General features: G+C 38.1%; 1 protein-coding gene across 2 annotated transcripts in view; it reads right to left on the reverse strand.

The window, feature by feature from the left end:
* The window catches only part of LOC121649180 (phospholipid-transporting ATPase ID-like), a 53,534-nt gene extending 34,211 nt beyond the window's left edge, over positions 1-19,323 (reverse strand). The window contains exons 1-4 of one of the 2 annotated variants that reach the window (XM_041999813.1): positions 19,259-19,323; positions 2,976-3,063; positions 2,132-2,190; positions 924-1,037 (exon numbers count right to left, since the gene is read on the reverse strand). In XM_041999813.1, the coding sequence (XP_041855747.1) occupies positions 924-1,037; positions 2,132-2,190; positions 2,976-3,018 (216 nt within the window). In that variant the 5' untranslated portion in view covers positions 3,019-3,063; positions 19,259-19,323. Of the gene's footprint in view, positions 1-923; positions 1,038-2,131; positions 2,191-2,975; positions 3,064-18,826; positions 18,977-19,258 lie in introns of those variants that run through there. The other variant, XM_041999812.1, reaches the window with a different exon arrangement.
* Between the last annotated feature and the right edge of the window lie 3,280 nt (positions 19,324-22,603).

Raw genomic sequence — 22,603 nt, forward strand, 5'->3', positions numbered from 1 at the left:
CAAACAACTAAACATGTTTAAGGAATTCATATCTGTATCTTTACAGTATCTTATAAACTTGACTAAAAGTTAAAATGCTGCCACAGACAAAGCTAGGAAGGGTTAAATAAATTAGGGTAAAAGAAAAATAAACCCCCGGGGGACACGGTTGAACGCCTTTTCCAAGTCCACAAAGCACATGTAGACTGGTTCAGCTAACTCCCATGCCCCCTCAGACCCTGAAGAGAGTGTAGAGCTGGTCCACTGTTCCATGACCGGGGTGAAAAACACACTGCTCCTCCTCAATCCAAGGTTCGACTATCTGACAGACCCTCCTCTCCAGCACCCCCGAATAGACCTTACTAGGTAGGCTGAGGAGTGTGATCCCCCTGTAGTTGGAGCACACCCTCCGGTCCCCCTTTTTGAAGAGGGGGACCACCACCCCAGTCTGCCAGTCCAGGGGAAATGTCCACGTGATGCTGCAGAGGCGTGTCGGCCAAGACAGCTGTACAGCATCCAGAGCCTAAAAGAACTCGCAGACCTCATCCACCCCCAGGCCCCGCCACTGAGGTGCCCCATCGGCAAAGGCCCGGCCACCAAGCGCTCGCCTCTGTGCCCCACCGCCAGGCCTGGCTCCAGAGGGGGGCCCTGGTGACCCACGTCCGGGCAAGGGAAACCTGGGTCCGTGATCTATCGTCATCATAAGGGTGTTTTTGAGCCACGTTTCGTCTGGTCCCTCCCCTAGACACCTGTTTGCCATGGATGACCCTACCAGGGGCATAAAGCCCCCAACAACATAACCACTAGGATCATCAGGACACGCAAACTCTTCCACCGCGGTAAGGTGACGGCTCAGGGAGGAGTATTAACTTAATGAATGAATGAACGTATACATTAAATTTTAAACACATAAAAATCATGTGTGTGCTTTGTTTTCACCTCACCTGGAGCACCAGCAGAACAAGAAAGTAGGCGTTCGCAATTCTCTGGAACTGTTCAAATAGGTTGAGAGGTAGGAATGTGAAGACATTGTACTTGGAGGTCTTGATGGCATTTGTCTGGAAAGGTGGAAAAGGTGTGAGGGATAAAGAAATAATAGACAGATTAGACTGAATATTAAATTCAAGATTCAAGATCTTTATTGTCATTATGCAAGCATAATGAAATTTTGAGGAGTCTCTCAGCTTAACAAACATAAATAGGAATGAGGGCTAAATGAAAGATGAAACCTCTCTGGAGGAATCTGCATGCTGTAAAATGTTTAGGTTATTCAGAGGACCTCTGAAGAAACATGAAGAATCAGAAAGCAGCTTGGGTGGGGGTGGTGGGGGTCCTCTGTTCAAAATTTCTGAGTTACAGCTTCATGAATTTGTAATGAAAACCTTCCTGATGTCTCTGGAATTTCATTGTGGATTGTATTTGAAATTTGAGAGGAATTTTCTCAGCACCAGGTGGATCTTGCCAGTAGGTTGAACATGCTGCTAGTCAGCTAGTGATAAATCTCCATGACTAGCTCTCTTCAGTAACAACACCACCCATGAACTAAACACTTGTATTCTGCTTATAAGTGCTTAAATACACAAGGAAGTTAGTGTTTATATTTTGTGGTGTAGATTTATCTTACTGTTGTTGTATGGAAGATGTTCATATCCAAAAATATATTAAATTAAAGGACAAGTGTAAATTATATGTAAGTGATATTTTACTTATAAACTGACATATTAATTAATGAATACATAATATTTTTTCCATAATAAACTTACATTTTATATTTGAATTTCATCCCATTTTGCTCCTTCAAAAATAAAATACACTGATAAAATGTCAACAATATTCATAAGGCAGCAACACAAAATAGAAACTTTGATGTTTACACAGCAGCAACTTACTTTGGCTGACATCCAGTCTCCTGATAACAGCCAGACACACAAAAAATGGCCACACCCTGAGGCTGATTTTTATACTGTAAACTGTGCTAACAAAAAGCCAGTGTAGTAAAGTGTTTTGTCTATGAAGTATGTGAGCTGCATCCATTCTCTATTTTAATAGTCACATATGTGGAGGATGGAGCCTCACAGTGATGAACTCATGACTGGAAGATTCCCCACAAACACAAAACATAAACAGCATCCAGAGACTGAATAATACTTACTGCATATTTAAAGGAGAGGTTGTAGTCGCGGTCGTTGGCTCTGAGTTTCCTCTCCAGCTCTGATTTTAAAAGACAGAAAGAACAAAAATCATTATTAATTGTAAGCCTATCAGTGGAAGTAAAAGAAAAACAAAAAAAAAAACTAGATTACATCATGCATATAGAACTGAGGACTTCATGAAACACTAGAATAACATATTCAATTTGTGTCAAACAAAACTACCTTCATCTAATTCTGAAAGAGCATAAAAAAATAAGTTCAAATTAAATTTTGTTAAACTTTTAATTTTTTGCAGCTGTGAAAGAAATTGTTTGACATTATTTGTGTCAGGGTTTGGGGTTTTTCAGTTTAGCTCTTGTATTTGGTTCCTGCTATGATGGGGTTTGTTTTCTTTCCCTTCCTCCGGGCAGAGGCAGAGCAGCGACCCTGGAGTGAGTCAGCACACCTGCACTCTGTCATCTTCATCGTCATCCTCCCCTTCAGTGTTTAAGGACCGGTGTTGCACTCAGTGCCAAATGGTTGCCAACTTTTGGATGTTGACCTATTTATTTTCGACACCATAATTTAAACTAGGAGTGTTGGGAAAGTTAATTTTGATGGTACCTCAGTGTTTTCATACTAAAGAAAAACTGTCTGGAGTTGTAATTTCTTATAGAATGAAATTGTATGGTTAATGCTGCATGTGGTTTTGACAATCGAGTTGTCACTGAGTCCGTAATGGTCCATAAAGCTTTTGTTTTGAAGCGTTTCTACCCTCTGATGATGCATCTGTAAAGTTTCCTATAAAGATGAGCATTTTATAAAAAGTATTCTTAATTTTAATAACTATGAGACTTGATTTACCGCTCTGTGTCTTCTTGACACAATCCAGGCCAAAGAACGACATCTTCTTTTCCTCTTTCTCCTTCTGTTATCTGTCCATCATACTGATCTGTGAACAAAGACAAGAACAGACAACAAATCAAATGTTGCTTAATATCGAATCAGTCTTTATTTACATAGCGCTTTCACATACCAACAGGTACCTAAACTGCTGCACAGGGAAAATAATGATTTAAAATAAAACATCAAACAACAATAAAACCAACTAATAAAAGACAAAAGAGAAAATATAGTACAAAGCCTGGCCTAATGATCGTGCTCTCTGGAGTTCACACCTCCATAGGTAAGACCCTATGGAATATAAATCCAGTGTCAGAAACATTGTGAATGTTAATATGCCTGTGCAAATTGTCATAAACCATAGGTAAAAAAACAATATCCTCTGCAATTTTTTTCTTTGTACACAGATGAAAACATCATGACAGAAATCACTCTGTGCATAAAGATACCACTGTATGCATTCAACAACTCCTTGACTACAACTGTACAAGGTTTAATGAGAATAGAACAAAGCTCATAGCTTTTATGCAGGTTTTAGTGTGGATAGTACCAGGCGGACTTTCCATTTGGCCACTTGGATACCCAAACTGTGCCAAATTGTGCTGTGTCTGTATTCTCCAGAACTTCCAACACGGTGTATTTGGTTCTTTGTAATTTCTTGGACATGTTTATGGCTTTTATCCTTCTTTCTAAATGGATAAAAAGTTATAATGAAGCAAAGAAATGAACGCTGTTCGATATTCGCTCTTTCCGGTGCGCCCACGTGCGTAACTGCAGCAAAATGGCAATGATGCTCCTTTGTTTACGCACAAGTATTTATACCTGACAGATAAAGTGTTGTTCAAGTGTAAGATATCGTCGGAAAGCTTGTAAGATGTAGAATTCGACCAAACTTTATTTACACTGCCAAGACCCACAGCAAGGCAACAAAATGGCTGTGAATGGGAGCATATGACATGTTAGCGCATTACGCAGTTTCACCTTTATGGATTACTACGCTGTGAGTTTTGGTCGAAGAACAATGTGGATAGACTGAAAATGACCACAAAAAGGTAAGGAAATAAAAAATATCGCTGTTTGTGAGAATAGCTTTGGGATTTGGTGCTGTATTTGGTGATAAACATGCTATGTGATAAGGCTAGCTGTGATATGCGAGGGTTAGCTTTGTGTTTGTTTTGAGACTGACGTGAGGTGCTTGGCGAATATCTTTTTATGCTTGGTATCATATGAAAGTGCAGCTTTTCTAGTTTCATTTGACACCCAATATGTTGGGGTGGAGTGAACGGATCACGCGTTGTGTTGCATTTTGTTTCGGGTGTTACTGGTAATGGTGGCGCTGTTGTTTGTGGCATACGTATTTTAAAGTTGGTATTAAACAAATTCTTTGTTGACCAAATGCACTTGAAGAGTTGATTTAGTGGCATTAGGTATTCTTCTTTAAGACACATTATAAATAAAATATCCTTACATCACTAAAGTAACTTTTTTACACACATGAATTTGTGTTTACACCTGTTGGACCCACCGGTGGGTCCGTCGGGCTTAACAGGTTAAAGAGAGTAAAAGGGCATGCAGCTAAGGATGGGCGTATTGATGCAAAACATGCAATTTGTTTTCACTCCTGAGAGTTTTAGGCAATAAAACTGCGTGTGAAGCCCAGCAACAGTGTATTCCTTCTGTGTCACATGACTATGGTAGCCTATCACATGTCATGATGCCATGACAACGCTGCTACGCTTAGGGATGATGAAGTTTTGTTTTGATATTTTACTGATTTAATGCAGGTTATTGCACATGTTTTTATTATATGTATCATATTACTTTTAGTTATATTTTGTTATTTTTCTATTTAATAAATGTGAATAATCTTAAATTAATCTGTGGCTTAATTATTTTATTTTTAAAAGATTTACTTCTCAGTTTTTTTTTTTTTTTATTGTTTTAAAAGTATTTCTTTCAAGTATTGATGTTCTTGACTGTTATTTATGTTCCATATTGCCATTGCAATAAAGATATCAATGCAAACTGTACAATCGTGATTTTTCTTTAAAATGCAATAAGTATCAACATCTGTATTGATGAGAAAGTACCATTAACTAATGGTATCGTATTGACAGGAAAGATTTGGGTATGTCCCATCCCTACATGAAGCAACAAATTAATTATGAGGGTTTTTTCCACTTTTTTTCTTTTAAATATCATTCACAAAAGGAAATGAGGCAACTGCTTCCCCCGAAGGAGAAACAGGCATCATGATGATGGACATAATGACTTTTATCTTCTATCTCACAGCAGTGGCTATTTCAGTGCCTCTCATGATTAAAACCACATTTCCTTTAAGCCCACTCCTTCTCATCCACTCTCCCCCAGACTGCTTTGCCTCAAAGATAGACATGAATATACAAGCTGGAAGCTGTCCCTTCCCTTCGGGCCAAGGCAGCTTCTTGGTTTTTAACTGTGATACTTTTTATTGCAGCAATGGCTCATGATTAAAGTTGCTTTATTTGTTCTCATTTCATTAGTGTTTTTTCCTACTAAAATTCCTTCTGGTCTCTAAAATGTGGGGCAACAATGGAGGGAAATGTGAGCACACCGCCACAAAATGTACAAAACACAGAGCAGGAGAAAAATATTCATGAGCCCAAACTTGCCTGTGAGTGAGGAAATCAGTGTTTTTTTAGATCCCACCCATTACTACTGGTTGCCAAGGTGACGTCAGTGTTGGAGCTATAAATATCAACTTCATGAGTTTGCTTAAGAATGTGTGTTTTAACAAGAATGGCAAAGCCCTGGAAAAATCCAGACACACACAACAACACAGCATGGCACGTGGGCCAGAGAGTGTGTGAAACACTACGATGGAGAACAGAAAATGGGAATTTAACAAAAGAATATCATATGAATTTAACCTAATTTCTCAGGTCTGGGGCTGTAAATTAATCTGAAACAAAACTTTAGACAATGCTGGAGCAAAACATTTTTCATTAACATTTTACTGGTTCTTAAATCTGCACCTTTGGTTTACAAAAGGTGTTTAATTCGGACAGCCACAATAAGCAGCAACACTGACCCCAACAACGAACCTATAAAAGGTGGCAAAGATTACATACATTTAATCTTTCTTTTCATTAAACGTATCAAGAAGAAACCAAAAATTTTCTCACATTGGATGTTTTTACAGGAGAAAAATAAGAATATCTGCAGGGTGCATGCTGGGAAATACATGCAAACAGGGCAACATAAGTTAATTTAATATGTTAACTCAGAATTCTGTCTGTTTTATGTTTTGGAATTAATAATACAGCTAATTTATGAATCGCTTTGGGTGATATCATCTGTTAAATGTAAGGAGCTAAACTTTAAAAATGTAACATTCTGAACCCTGTGTCTAGCTCTTTTAGGCCTCTGCTCAAAAACTGCATACCAGTAATGAAATGAGTAAATCTCTGCAGCCACAAGGTCTATTTGAACACTTTTGGAGTCTTTTTTTAAAGGGAACACTCGTGAAAGTTAAGATGTGTAAATATCAGTATATGTGTGACTGGTGAAGAAAAAATAAGACAGCATATAGCACAAATAAACCAAGTTTTAGACTTGCCTAAGGAAAACAACTTCAGGATGAATATCAACATCTCTTTGACATGGTGCAGCTGTATTTCTAACCTTTATCACATCATCTCTGCAGGTCTAAAGTGAAGCAGAATAAAATCAGGCAGTGCAGGCGAGGTCTCTAAAATGACCATCTGTTCTCTATGTCCCCCAATAATTAAGTAAACTTAATTATTTAAAACAAGTTTCTATAATTTGTTATAGAAAATTTCTGAATTTAGAAAATGTGCTTTTCCCTCATCATCCAACTAAAGAATAAAAGTAATCCGAGCTTTCTTTCTATAAAACAAACCTTTTTTCTGAAATTAGAAACTGACTTCACTTAAAATGCTGAAGTTTCTCAACTTCAATCTCTTATTATTAATGTCAAAAAATCCACAATAAGCCTCAGTTTTTCCACGTGTGCTCCTGCCATGTCTTAGTTTATAGCTACAGGCCCAGAGAAAGAGAAAAAATTTACATTCACTGCAGTATTACGTAGATTTAACAAGTTTTTAAATATCAGCTGCTATGAACTGCTGGATGTTGGGAAAGGTGTTTTTTTTTCCTCCAGGCTTTTTCCGTTTTGGCAGATATTCCAGCTTTCTGGGCTCTTAGACTGTGCAGCCACCCTTCACACACCATGGAAGATGTCTGGAAGTCTGACACTGCTCTCAAGTTTATTACCTGTACCAGAAGTTCTCATTTTCCGATCAGATTATCCACTGCGTTAAATTTTACTTCATCACAGTCCAATCAGGAACGATATAATGGATGTTTTTGTTGTGACTTGCTTCCATTGTGTTCATGTGTGTTGTCATCTGAGTGGAATGTTACAATCCCATTATAAGGCTGATATCATTTATTATGATAACACCCAAAAATGTAACTATTACACAATAATGAGCTTTGATTACACTAAGATAACAGCTGGAGGATATTTGTTTTGGAGTCCAGTGTGTGAGTACTGCTTTCCATATGAAGCTGTTAATGTTTGACCTTCACTTTAGTTTGTCTCAAGCTTTCCATGTTCCTTGATTAGATTTATGTAACAATTATGAAAACATTTTGGTTTAAAACCGGAAAGTTTTAACTATGATATAACAGACTGTAAGGAATATCTATTCTCTATTTTATTTTGAATTGTTTCATGTTACTGTTATTTTTATGCTTTTTGTGTTTTTTTTTTTACTTATCTTTATTGTTCAGCACTTTGTTCAGCTGTAGTGCTTATAAATAAAATCATGATGATGCAACTTGGACCTAGTGGTTAATTTTAGAAGTTAATCAGCTTACCCATGATACATACTCAGTTTGGGTAATATCTTAGTAGATATTAGGGATGTACAACATCATCAGCATGTCATCAGTATCTGCTGGTAAATGCCTTACAATCAAATATTATCAGCCATGACATGCACCTATGGTCAATTTAGCTTTCTCGAGACCAGTCAAGTCAAAGTAAGTTGAAGTTCACAGTTTTGCTTAAAAATGTAACTCAGATTTTGGACCATCATAGTGAGAGTAGAAATAATACCCTCAATTCCAAAAGAACAGAGACTTTAGCTGTGTCCCGGTTTAGGGTTTACGCACTTCGAACTGCAGGTTTGTCTGCTACAGAAAAAAGCTACGTCACAGTGGTGCGCCAAGCATTGACCCATTTGGAAGTTGCCTCCGAATCCATCCTACAAACCCACACCTTGTTTGGCCGCAGCGAAGGCCGCTGGTGGTGGTGGATCCTTCATGGCCTCTTTCTGCCCAGAATTAATTTCGCACAAGATGAGGGCGAATGAGCAACAAGGCTCTGAAGAGCATGTTTTTCATTTACCTCACTTTAGTAGAAAAGTTACAAAACCAAATACATAAAAAATGTTAGTTAAACAGTGGCAGTAAAATCGTGTACTATTTGTGGTTTAAGGTGTTAAAAAAAAGAGTGCGTACCTGCTAAAAAAATAGATAAGATAAAAAGATAGCTTTTTTTTTAACATAATTCAGTTAAAAATGTAAGATAAAAACCAACTCGTTCGGGGTTAACGTTCACTAAAGTTTCCTATGATATGCAAAACGTTTAAATTTAAGAAGTTTAATTGATTCAACGTCCTATTTTGCTTCTATGGTCAATTCTGGTCAGCTAGGTAGGCTGTCTAATTTCACAAACCGTAAACAACTTCCAAGTGCCCTACGGAGGCCACTCCAAAGTGTGTAGACCCTGAATAAGGACACAGCTTTTATTATCACACGCCTTTATCTATCAGCTATCAGTTCATAAGAAAATTATCAAGAATGCAATATCGTGCATCTAGCAGATATTATATATGCATGTATTTTTCCACAGATAAAGCAAATCAGGCATGGAGGAGTCTTCATTTCTTTCAATATGCTTAAAAACGACTAACTGATGGAGAATGTGAGTTTAAATGAGTGACAGTACCTCAGATTGCAAAATGTTGATCAAACGTAATAAAACAAAACTTGGAACTTTGAAACAAATTGTATGGAAATACTGGTTATGCATATTTACCATCACACTGCACATAAATCCTGCATGCTGCTTAGATCTAAATAGGTCACTAAGGTGCAAACTGTTTTACACCTGGCTTTAAAACCACAGTGGAAACAGAAAAACGGGTCTGGGGGAGTCAAATCAGAACATGCTGAGGTTTATCCTAAACCACATTTACCAGCAAGAAACGGTAATGACCTACTTCTCTGGGGTTTGGGTGGCTTCTTTCTTTTTTATTTTTGAAGGTTTATCACACACATACAGTAAAGCTGAAATGACTTTAGAAGATATTACATTTAAAATTTTTAATTTAAACCAAACCAAACTTTTATCCTGCCCCCCAACAAGTCAGAAGAGTGACATTTTATTCGCATTACCTCCTAACAATCAAAGCACAACAGATTTATATCCTAACAAACATAAACGCCTTCTTAGGGTACTTATACTCCACCTGCAGACAACAAGTTTTGACGTTATTCCAGGAAAATAAAAGGTGTGTAACAGTATCTCAGTGTCAGAGTCACCTGTGACTGGCTTCAGAGGTCAGAGGTCACGCATAAGAATGGCCGTCTTGTCCCATTAGAGATCTCTGGTTTCTCAGCTGAACAGAGCTCTATTTTCAAAACTCACAGCTTGTTTGCAGCTGAAAGAAAGAACAGCAGGTGTGTGTGTTTATGATGTGTGTGTGCATCCAAATGACTGAAGAGGCCTTTTGTACTGTTCAAATCAGTTTAAATGCACAAACTATATTTAGACATTAATTTACAACTTACTGAGTAAAAATCTAAAAGAAAAAGACCAAATAATTTTACAATATTAGCTAATACATCAGTTTCAAGAGAGAATCTGTGTTTGTATATCTCAGCTTAAACTTTAAAAATACTTAGTGACTGGGTAAATAAACCACTATAGAATCTGTGAGCTGCATATTAAACTATTTTTTTCACAGCACACATGCAAACATTTTGATCAGTTATCACCCTTTGCAGTGACGTGAAACACACAGCGGCTGACAGAAAGAGCAGCTTTGTACTCGCACTTACTGACGCACTGAAGGTGTTTCGCTTTAATAACGCTGCAACTGCTTGAAATAAGTGGGGAAAGACGGGGGTTTTAAGTCCTAGTTTCCATAAGTCAGCAGCAAAAAAAAAAAAGAGAGATAAGCCAATGAGTACAGCTGCTACGATTCAGCTTGTTCCCTCTCTGTGTGTTTGTTCTAGTAGCAAACAGGGATCTGGAAAAATTAACTCTGTTTTCAATTTGGTGTGTAGAGAAGGAGTAAGACTCATGAGGAAGGACAGAGGGGGGGCTTTCTCAGAGTTGAATGGCTTCAGACTAGTAAGAGATATTTAGGTAAACTTTACATGCTTCTTGGGGCTGGTGTTAATGGACAGGGAGTGGCTCAATTAACAATGGCTCCTTTGTACACAAGTTAAACTCCCTCATCCCTCCTTCATGAGAAGAAGGCAGACTCTCTTCCTTTACCTCAACTTTGCAATAGTTGGCCATTTCTTTCTGTTATTTTGCATCTTAACTCAAGTTCTTGTATTCACATTAGCATCTTTTAGTGGCCCTTTCACATATTTATACCTATTCTTTGTCCTTTTTTTCTTTTTCGTAGTTTTAATATTTTTTGCAACTTTTTGCAATTTTTTTTCTCCACTGGTTTGTAGTGGTGGTGTTTGGTGGTTTGTTTGAGATTATTTTGAACATATTTTGTTATTTTAAGTCCTTTTGTGGTGGATTCTTAAAAATTTGTTCTTCTTTGAAATCTATGCGGCTGTTTTTGTAACTGAAATGTCATTAAATGGCTTTTAGTTGTTATTTTGTGCTTATTTGTGGTCAGTTTACATCTTTGTCACCATTTTGTGCCTATAATAATTTCTTTTTACATTTTTGCAGTCATTTCCTATCTCCTTGTGCTTGTTTTATGCCTGTTTAAAACAAATTTATTGTGGAGGTATACTCATTTGGACTCTCATTGTGGTTGTTTTAGATCGTTTTACTATCATTTTTGTATCTATCTGCGGTTGACCTGAGTTTTTTGCCTTTTCTTTTCGTTGCTTGACTTTCTTTGCGGCATTTTGAGTGTTTTTTTTTTTTCAACCAGCACCCACATCCTTGCAGCAAACTTCTCAAATATATTTGCAATCATTTCTATTTAGGTGAGTTTTCCTATGACTACTTAATACCTTTGTAATAAGGTAATAGAGTCTCTTTATGCACATTTAGTCTCTCTTCGTGTCCTATGAGAAGAAAACCATAGAAATGTCCCTGTAGGGGCTTTAACAGAGCTGTTATCAGATATTCTGTCAAGAATGTAGTTTCAGACTTAGCCAGAAACCTAAAATAAAAACTCCTGGTTTGGATTTGAAGGAGTGTTCGGCGTTCCAAAGTCACCAGCCTTCTTTTCCTGTTGTGTTTCTATCAACAAGTACTTGTCTTATCAGAATCCTCCCTAATAATAGCTCCTATACATGTTTCAGACTCCCTCAATCTTTAGGGAAGGCAGACAAGCTTTACATGACCAAATTAAAATCAAGTAATCAATCTGTAATATATTAATTAGAAACTATTCCAATAAACAACTAATGAACTTTATCTTATATTTTTGTAAATGCAGAGTAGTTGGGATTTCGGACTACAAGTCGGATAAAACAAAATATTAAATGATGTCACAAATTTTCACTGTATACTAATATTTTGTTATTGATCAGGCAGTTTCACAGCTGAAAGTGACTGCTGCATAGGATTTTCTGACCAGTCAAACAGCTGCTCCATAAGCAAACCTCCTGTGTTTGAGAAAACGGCACCTGCAACAGCTGATTTGTAAACAGGGACGTCTGAGTTCTTTTACCATATCTGCCTTCAAAGTTAGGACCAGAAACCTCTTACAGTAACTCAACAATAGCAGGAAGCAGCGCTGAAACAACTTCTTGCTAATTACCGTCAACAACTGGATTATAAACAGCCAAAAAACCTTCATGCAATTGTCCAATCACACAGTCGTTCTTTGCATCTCTAAAGTCAGCATTTTTGTATTTCTAAGATTGCAGTAACTTGGCAGTAATTTGCTACGTTTGCTTAGATGCAATGAGTTACTTGCTGCTCTGCGACTGGCTGATTAAATATCTGAGTTAAGAATTAATTGTACAGGTGAACCTGAAAAAGTCGGCATTGAGTTTTAGTTTAGTCAAATTAATAAAACTAGCACACAGTTACCTGTAATATTGAATGACATAAAGACTTGATTTAGCAGACTGTAGTTGCTAGTATAATTATGATATTTATAAGCAGAAGTCCTAATTACATTTAAATGTAGTTCTGTTCATGCAGCAATATATGTACCAAAACCTACACATCCTGGCCACCTCAGAGCAGCATTTCGTCTTAAAGCTTTAGCAATTACTTAACACAGAACTTGTGATTCTTTTTTTTTTTTTTTCCACAAGCTGTGAAGACTTTGAACAATGTACTTTGAATACCTTGAACATGCACCTTATTGTTTTAGTTACCTCTTTACCGCTCCTTATTCATACAGTGTTTTTGATGTTTTATTGTTTCCTAGCATCTATGTGTTCTTATGATCTATCCATGTGTGTTTTTAGGCTTGTGTTTTTCATGTTTTCGTCTGTTTATATGTTGACAATGCACTTTGAGCTTCTTGCAACTGTTTTCCAATGTGGTTTTTTTATACTGCAAATGGCAAATAAACTGAACTGAACTGGATCTGAACAGATGCTAATGTGTAATTACTCTCTGTCTTTCTGAAGCAACACAAGAAGCCTGCATGCTTTGTTTTTACTAATTACAGTGCAAGAGGTGCAGAAATGAGTAAAACTTTCACTTTGCAGAAGATTTAACCAAACCATAATCCAACCACAGTCCCTTCATTTAAACTCTGGTGAAGAAGTGCGAGAAGACATCCCTTGTCCTTTGTCTCAACAAAATATGCTTGATGTTTTGATGGCAGAATGACAAATATTGTCTTACACTTTGCCTACCAGCCAGCAGCTGTATACAATACATGAATTTGTATTGGAGGAAATTATCAGGAGCTGCTGTGCTGATTCAAAAGTCAAAGGGAAAAAACTGTAACACACCTTTCTGAGACCATGTTTCCCTAGTGGCTAACATCTGTAAACTTCAACCCAATGATCTCTGCTTTGAGCTATAGGCCTGAGAAACATGAAGTTAATTTATGAGCACATGTTAGAAAATGCTGCTGAATATACTGAAAAAACTGAATATTTTAGCTAAAAAAAAGTTTTTCTCAAACTCAAGTCTTTTTGCAAAGCCTTAATTTTAGTCCCCAGTCCATCTGTCATGGAATTTTATCTGGTTTTCATTCAAAGAGGGATAATAACAGCAAGTGGAAGAGCAGCATTAACTAAATGCAATAGTTTGTTTGCTTTGAACACAGTACAGTTAATGTCAGAAGATGTTTTGAGAATTACACAAGTTAGAACAGAACCACAAGCTTATATGCAAAAAGGAAATGATGCATTAAATGACAACATCGATTCATTTTCATCTTTTTATGTGAGCTAAAATGTTTCAACGCGTAACAGAGGGTGCATCATGTCTGCCAACCTTTTTTCATCATGATATGGTTTGTTAATTTTACTGTGTGCAGGGTTCATGTTTATGTGAACATTTCTCACAAGACATTGTCTTTGGTTGTGGTCATTACTGCTAACTCATACCAGCCAAAACCTCACATTAAAAACTACTATTAAGTCACCGAGTTTTAAGAAAATGATCTTTAATGGCTTTAAATGACCTAAATCTAACTCAGCCTTTGCTTCCAGTAGAATTCGGAGATTTATGAATATGCAAATTAGCCCCAACTTGTCAAACAGCTGCTCACACGTCACCCATCTGAAGCTAACATGAAGCCTGCGTACTGCTGTGATGAGGCAAAGGTAAAGTCAATCAGCACTGAAGAAGTTATTAGTCTTCACATTTTCAAGTAGGACGGGAAACCCCATGACTTAACAGGAAGTTAAAAACAATCTAGTTTCAGAACTCTCTGTTCTGGTGGATTAACACCTATTCATATCCAAACTTTGACTACGTGTGTCTGTGTGCGTTGGGCTCGACTTTGTTTTCCTTTTTTCTCAGCAGCAGAGTTGAGTGACTGGAACAGAGTGGACTTTTCCCTCAAGAAACAATCACACATGTCAAGGCTCTGATCTGCTGTGATGGAGAACATGTTGACTGAGGTTGTCCGCAGACACAAATACACACGAAACAAACTATAAGTAGATCAGCAAGCCCCAACGAGGAGCTGGAGTTTTTCTGTGGAGAGCGGTGTCTGGGTTTCCTTCCTGAACCTGTTGCCTCCATCACCATATGGCATATAGACACGGATACCGCCCCTCGAAAACCCGGCCAGGACAAAGTTTCTCGTAAAGTATGAGATAACCAGCCAGAACAAACTTTGCTCTTGTTCTTGCTAACTCAAGAAAAAATTCTGCCCTTGCAGAGTATGTAACAAGGTTAAGGGAGAGTCCTGCACAGGAAACGCATTTGAATTTGTGATGTCGTTCTGTTGGCCACATAAATTATCATGACAGACCAATGCAGAGCCCATCTGCGTCAAGGTTGGACGTGTTGTGTGTTCAGAGATGCTATTCTGCAGACCTTGGTTTGAACCAGTGCTTGTTTGACTTTCTTTTGCCTTTCTATCATCTCCAACCAGTCTGCCCATTCTCCTCTGACCTCTGACATCAAGGCATTCTGGTCCAGACAACTGCTGCTCACTGGATGTTTTCTCTCTGAACCCTAGAGATGGCTGTGTGTGAAAACCCCAGCAGACCAGCAAAAACAAAATGTTGATCTTATCACCTGGAAAAATATGATTATTCGTCTTTTGAACTGTTCAACTTTGTAAAGAAAAGTGGTTGATAGCCGGAGTGCAGCCTGAATAGAGACCAGAATGTTGTTTGATAGTGTTCCTCTTATCAGATTTCCTTGTTTCTTCTGTCAGTCATAATGTGACCAAAAAAAGAAAGAAGAATGAAATCTAATCAAAAATCTAACCAGCTGAACACACAAGAAAACAATTCTTACTTTGGTGTCAGGGTTCCTCTGGGTTACTGATTGCTGTCATCCTTCTCAGTAGTTCTGACTCTGAGTTAATTAGTTAACACGAAATCATTTAGCACTCTCAATGTTGGAAAAGTGGAAAAACTAACTTAAAAAAAGAGCCTTTCCATACTGACGTTAGACATTAATTGATGGGAAAGTGAGGTGCTGTTATGATATGAATACACAATGCGGTATCAGTGCTTTGAGCGCTGAGTGCTGCACCAAAAGGCCCCAAACAATCAACCTCTGAATTATTCACCTGACCCCTCAGCCACTCCTCCTCTCATCTTACTTTATAAAACACTGACATTTTGATTGACCTTCCAAGCTCAATAATACACTCAGTGTTCTGTAAAAACTCTGGTGGAGGCACACAGACGTCTAGAAATCAGTTTCTCAAGCTGTGACACAATTTACATTTTAATGAACAATAAATGGATTCGTGTGAAACTGGAAGTTATAAATTCCAGGATTTACAGTCCAGTTGGGATTTTCTGGGTAATCAAGCTGTCTCAGTTTTTTTTTCAGTGAAACACTGTCTCAACAAATTTTTCTGCTCACGCTTCTGCTGCAGACTACATTGGTTTTTACTTTTTGCCAGCATGCTGGTTTTGTACAGTATATCTCCAAACGGACTTTGAGCCCTGCCTTCAGCAAAGAATAATGCTTTTCAGTCCCTGGAAAGCAGGTTCTAATATTCTCCCACATTCACAAACTTTTCATTTGTGCCGTTATCTTTTCAGGACATCAGTAAAGGTTTACAGGGGTCATCGAAGATCAATCATTTGTGTTGCTAAGGGTTTTGGTTTTGCCACCACAATTCTAAAGATATTAAAATTTAAAAGTTATGGTATGTCTGTTTCAAACGTCGCTGCCCTCAAACTTTCATGCGTCCCTTCTGTTAGCATGGCTGTTAGTCAGAGTTCACCTTTTCTTTCAGAAAAATGGCAAACATGGCGACGACAAAGGAGATTAAGATGATGTAAAATTTCAGAAAGAGACAAAAAGGGAAGCAGAGCAGAAGATAATGGTGGTCTTTGCGGCCATGAAAAATGTTGCTTCTTCTTCTTCTTCATTCCTTACACTGGTCGCACATCAGCTAAACTCCTCAACGCTGCCCCCACATTTTCCAGTGGTACTCCATCGGCTCCATCAGGGTAGGCATCCACGAGGTCACAAAACAAACAGACCAAATTACAGATGTAAAGGACGCAAACAACAGATGAAATGCTCCGTATCCATCTTTCGCGTAGAAGGGTGGCTGCAGCTTGTTTGATCCCGGCTTCCTCAGGCTCGTCGGTGTGTGAATGTGTGATAGGTAGCACTCTATAGGATATATTTTTTTTACAATTATCTGGTGACCCTCTGAAATTATCTTGCGACCCCCTTGGTGGTCCTGACCCCCCAATTTGAGAATCACTGCTGTAGAAAACTCCTAAGAAATGCTGTATGAGTGTGCCCATAAATGGGTGAATGTGGTTGTGTGTAATGCAAAATTGCTTTGACTGGTCAAAAGAGACTACAAAAGCAATACAAATGTACCATTTAACATAAAAAGGGAAGCTTAAACCTGACAACATGACTTTTCCTCATGCTCAACGTCCTAATCTCTGTTTCTGATGCATTTCTGTGGCAGGTTCGCATTTAAACTACAGCTTTTTCACTGGTTTGTGTGGATGTCTTTACAGAAAAGTGTTTAAAATGGAATTGAATCCATCTCCATGTGGATGTAGCCACCACCATCCTATTCATTCTAACTTCTCAGTCAGCTGTGCAGAATCTTCCCCAGTATGGAGATTAAATCTGCCTACAGCACATAGAAATGTGGACGACGGCAATTATTTCCTCAAAACAAGCATCCATGTTGTTTTTCTGCTCTTGCCTTCTTTTTCCTAGTTGTTTATATATATATATATATGGAAACTGACCCAGGCACATGCATTTTAATTTATTTGTATAGTGTTAAGCATTTATAAATGCTAAATAAATTGCAATGCCCATCCTGACTCCACACACATCAGGTCCCTGTGGGCTGTACAAAGAAGGACTCGGCGGACCCTTTCAGGCTGATAAAAATGATAAACTTCTGATGTGACTTGGCTTTAAGTGCTCAAGCAAGCAGACTGTGTTAAACCTATCAGTTCACCAGTTCCTCCAGTGGTTTACTCCCAATGTAAAGATCCCTAAAACTGAATAAATTTGCCATCATTTTCTGAAAATGAATCATTCAGGTTTTAGGAATTCACCGACAATCTCCTTATATTTCTCAAAGTCTTCTAAACAGATATATGTCTGTGCCGACATTCATCCTCCATTGATTTTTTTCTCTTCAGAATGAGGCGTGAGGTTTGAAATTTGCTCATGTGGACACTTTTGGACCATCTTTTACCAAAAAAAAAACCTTGTTCAGACTTAAAAGCAAGAAAACAGGAGTGAAAAAGTTGGATAAAGCTACATTCACACTGCAGACCCCTTTACTTCGACATGCTTGTTGTCGAAGTAAAGGGGCCTTATGAGTCAGTACCTTTCAGATATTTTAGACTCGCTTCGCGTGTCAAGTGTTGGACTTGAAATGTTAAAAACGCAATTATGGATAATTAGAACTTCTCTCCTGTCTGACAAACAGAGCTCCTGAGTGGATATGTCTGCTTATTATAAGCAAGTTTAGGCTTGTTATTTTTAAAAACACTGTGGCTTTCATGAAACAGGTTGCTTTGTTGTTGTTTTTTTTTTTACAAGCTCTGGCAACATCGCCTCCAGCAGAGTTTGATAAAGGCAGGAGGGCGAAGGGAAAACCATACCAAGCTAGGGGAAAGGGTTAAGCCACACCAAGCTATTAAAGACCATGAGAGGTGTTTCATGGCAAAACTTTGGAGATGCACCATGTATTTTGTTTTGGGATATTAATAACTGCTGAAATGGGACTTCTTGGCAAAGCCAAACCTGTTTTCATGAACATAGGAAGTTTCTGTCTGACTGTTAACTCATCTTTCTACAAAACTCTCACTCACTTCTGCTGGAGGCGATGCAAAAATGACGCATCCCTGACATCACTGCTGACAAGTAATCACAAGAACAGGAATGTTACATTTTTTCAATATAGTATAACATATGCGGGCATTATTATTTCTATTGTTAATTATTTTCCAAAATCTTTCTTCTCTTAAGCACCAAAACAGAATAAAGTAAACAAAATAAATAAAATAAACATTGAGCTCTACGGAAACTGTTAAAATTAGGCATGAAACGCCAGTGAGGCACCAAAGTAACCAGCTGTTGTGGATGTGACTTCAGTATTTTTGTTTTCACGGAGATTTCCACAAAGAAAGAGAAAGGAGAGTTTAGCTGAGGTTTTTCAGTTCCCAAAACCCAGACTGGCCATCTCTAATCTCCCTTTTCATTCTTTCCGTTACTTCTTAACTTCACTTTTCGCCGGAGGGCAGAGAAAAGAGGCGAGGCGAGAGACGGAAGGCGCAGCTCATTCAACTTTTCCTCCTCCATCTCTTCCTTTTTCTTCCCAAAATACATCTCAGACTCCCTCCCCGCCTCACCTTGACCCCTCTGACACCAGAAAAAATGTTTCTTAGTTTTATGTTGTTTTCTTTTTTTAGGCGGAGCGGGTTCTTACCGTGCGTGTGTAGCTGCGCGTGGCCGGTGGGTTTTTCTCTTTGCGAGTAAAACGATAAAACCTTCCTCACCACGAGAGGGAACGGGGTCTAATGTTTTCCTCCTGCCGCCCCCCTCGCTTCATACTCTCTCCTCCTGTTTTCTCCTCCCTCTTTCTTTCTCGACTCCCCCGCCTCCGCGTGCGCTCCGTTTTTACAGCTGAACTCGCTTCAAAACAAGGAAACTTGAACAGAAACCTCAGCAGAGACCAAATAACGGGGGTCACGTGTCTCGAAGCCAGAGTCGAGATGTTCGGGACAATTATGACCTCTAGTCGGTGAAGTCGACACATGAAACGTTTTGGTTTTTGTTTGTTTGTAGGCGTTGGAAGAGTATCAGAGTTGAAAAACACATGCCTACCTTCACATAGCTTCATAAATAAACTGCATTTTACACAGTTCCGTGGACTGTGGGCTGCCAGGCCAGATTCTGGTGCCCAGGGAACAGCTGGGGGTTAAGGGGCTTGCTAAGTTGCCAAGTGACTTGAACCCAGGTCCTTTTTTCGGTATCGTTACATTGCATTTCATCTCAAATATTGTCTTCTTTTCTCTATAATATTACCATCATCTTAAACACGGTATGTGTGTGCATAGCCTTCTCCCTTTTCTTTCATGCTTTGACTTTTTTCCACAGTATATTTACATATCATCTTACATCTTGAGTTGTTTGCGCCCCTCAAGGAAACAGCTGAAAAGAAAAGAAGAGCCCCACTTTTAATAGTTCTGCGTGGTCATATTAGCTTTTACCTTCAGGGGTCGCCAGAGCCAAATATGCACCTAACGCTGTCCTCTGCATCCTGATCTCTTAACAACTATGAATCATAAAATATGATGCAGCAGCTTTAAAAGATAACATTGGTAATATTTATATATGGGTTTCACACAACAATTAGGTATCGGTAAGTACCATAATACAGCTTCCTGTACAAAAACAAGGATCAGCTGTTATAAACCTCCAGACAGAAAGACAAACAGGGTCGAAGAGGATGCAAGTCTATTAACTGAAAAAACTTACATCTAAAACTGAGCTTTATATTTTGACTTGCTTAATTTTAGTATCTTTAAATTGGGAATTTTGTTGTAGTTTTTGTTTCTGGTCCCGAGCTTTAGGATCAGGAAGAAAGGGGATTTAAGTGACGTTGAACAGTCTTAAAATAACTTCACTTTTCTCTCATTCAGTGCACGGGGATCTTTGAAACAGGGAACTGTTTTCAAGAAGAGGAAGCTAAATCACGCCCAGCTGCACACAAGTGGAAGTATCAGAATACTAATGTATTCACTTTCTGTGACACCAGAAATGCACTTCTCCTCATTCCTGGACAGTAGAGATGGCTGGAAGCTTTTCTCTGTTCCAGCTCGGTGCTTCCTGGCTCATCCAGCCAGATTAAACAGCATTAGGCAGATTAGGACAGCATCAAACTAAATGATTAATTTAGTGTCAAAACTCAACAGTTTTTTTTTTTTTTTAATGAGTTGAATGTGAAGCTGCCTGAGACATGAAGACGTGCAGACTGAAGTCCTCTCTGGGATACGATGATGTCCAAAAGATCTGTCATCTTTTAACTTCTGAAGTTCTAGGTTAAAATCTTAAGCAAAAAACACTGAAAGTAGCTTCTCCTTTCGTCTGCTGGACTTTCATTTTTACCATCTTACAGAAAGTAGCCTGCCCGGATTCCTCCAGGCTTCTACGTGGAACCTCGCCTTCCTGACACTGTCCAGAGAAAACTTACATAGGGTGCTCCCGTGAAAGAGATCTGTTTTTAAATCACTACAAGACTTGAATGTTTAAATAAAAAAGCTGAACTTTAAAATCATCCACTGTCTATTTGACAAGGACACACTGATGTTTTGAAGATCTGAGATAAAAATATGATATCCATTTGAAGCAATTCTTTAAATATTTAGATTATAAGTTTTATTTTCAGAATGCAAAAAAATCCTAAACCCTTTCTGTAATTCAATAAATTACCAGCCCGAGAGTGTTTGATGTCCATTTTGATGTCAGAATTAAAGATAGTTCCCAAGCCTCCTTAGAAAATAAAAGGCAGGCATGGTGTGAAGACTTAAATAGTCACATCTCTGTGGAAGATTGGCAGAGAGCTGCAAGCTCAGAAACAGTCTACTAACTCTCACTGATACTTAATCTGATTTAAATGGCTAATGAAACACCCACCTGGTTGAACAAATGCTAGTCTAATAGTCCAGATAAATGCATTAAATGTGTAGCTTAAGACACATTAATCCACTTTCTATAGGAATACCTCCAAATATAAACCTTCTGGACAGAAGTGCTAAATATGCTTTCATACAGCACAGGAGTGAAGATAAAGCTGCGCCCAAAACTGTGGAATTATTCCTTAAAATATGTATTAAACCAGGTAAAAAAGAAAATGATAAGCTATGTGTATTACAAGTAAAACACAAAATAGGTTAATCTTGAAAGTCTACTGATAAACCAAGCTTTCAAGCCTGGTTGGCTTAATTATCAAACTCCTTAGCTGTGGAAAAACTTACTTTTATTATATAAGGTAAACATCCCACCTGTCCTAAGATATGGGGGAAATTCTTATATAATACTTACATAGGATAAAAAGCCACAGGGTTTTAATTTAAAAAATAGATCACTTCAGACCTAAGACATTGCTTCAAGCTGTCTTTTCAAACCTCAGTTTCATTTGAAAACAGCCTCCAAAAGCCAGAGAGCCAACATTTTCAAGTGAGTGGCCACATTTATAAAAGAAAATCCAAGTGTTGATGAAGCATGCAGCTTTCCTCCCTCTGTGGGCCTTCTGTAACCTGAGATGGTCACAAGTGCAGGTTCATTCACACATTGCACCGCATGCGTTACTTTGCAACAAATGTACCAACTAAAGAAGATTAATAATTATTGAATTCAGAATTAACTTTGTTGATAACTTAATAAAACCAACAGTTCCAATGAAAAATGCATGTTGTGCTATAAGCTTATTTTCTTGGGATTTCTTTGAAGTGAATCTCATTGAAATGCACCATTGCTCCCCATCATAACCAGTCCTCATTGCACAAACTAAGTTTGAACTTAAAGCTCAATATTATTACAGGTCTTCGGTGTAATTATTTCAGCAACAAATTAGCCTGTTTTGACTCATTTGAGTTCAGTCTGTCACTATGAGTGACAAATGTTCATAGTGATCGGTGATGTTTAGTGCCGTTAAAACAAAGAGTATTATAATTATGACAAACAACTTCAGGATGGTTCTTTATCGTTTCTTGGTTTTACAGCATCAAACTGCACAGAAACCAACATTTTGTGTTCTGCCTCCATCACGTCTTGCACAATTTTACCACTCATTGATGATTTATTGGAAAATTAGAGTGATTTGTACTTAAAAACCACCTTCACCTTATCACCGCGAAGTGGCACTGACGGGCTTTGGTGAAGGTGCAATTTCTTAAATTCCCCACAAGATGGCGCTGTGTCCTCAGCAAAGACATTTGCGCTTACTAAACACGCGAAGAGAATAAGATTAGAATGGTTTATTTATATACTTCTGTTTAAATATGAAAACTTATGAGACATAAATGTTTAAATTATAACTATTTATTCTTAATTGCATACCCATTATTTTTTTTTACTAACTTACGTTTGTGTCATATTTGTCACCCTTTCAAAGCTCCGCTCTCCACTGTGTTTTTACCTCGTCACAATTACTCTGCACATATTTTTGTAGTTTACACATCAGTGATACATCATTATCATC

Source organism: Melanotaenia boesemani, chromosome 11 (assembly GCF_017639745.1).
Source record: "Melanotaenia boesemani isolate fMelBoe1 chromosome 11, fMelBoe1.pri, whole genome shotgun sequence".
NCBI classification, from domain to species: domain Eukaryota; kingdom Metazoa; phylum Chordata; class Actinopteri; order Atheriniformes; family Melanotaeniidae; genus Melanotaenia; species Melanotaenia boesemani.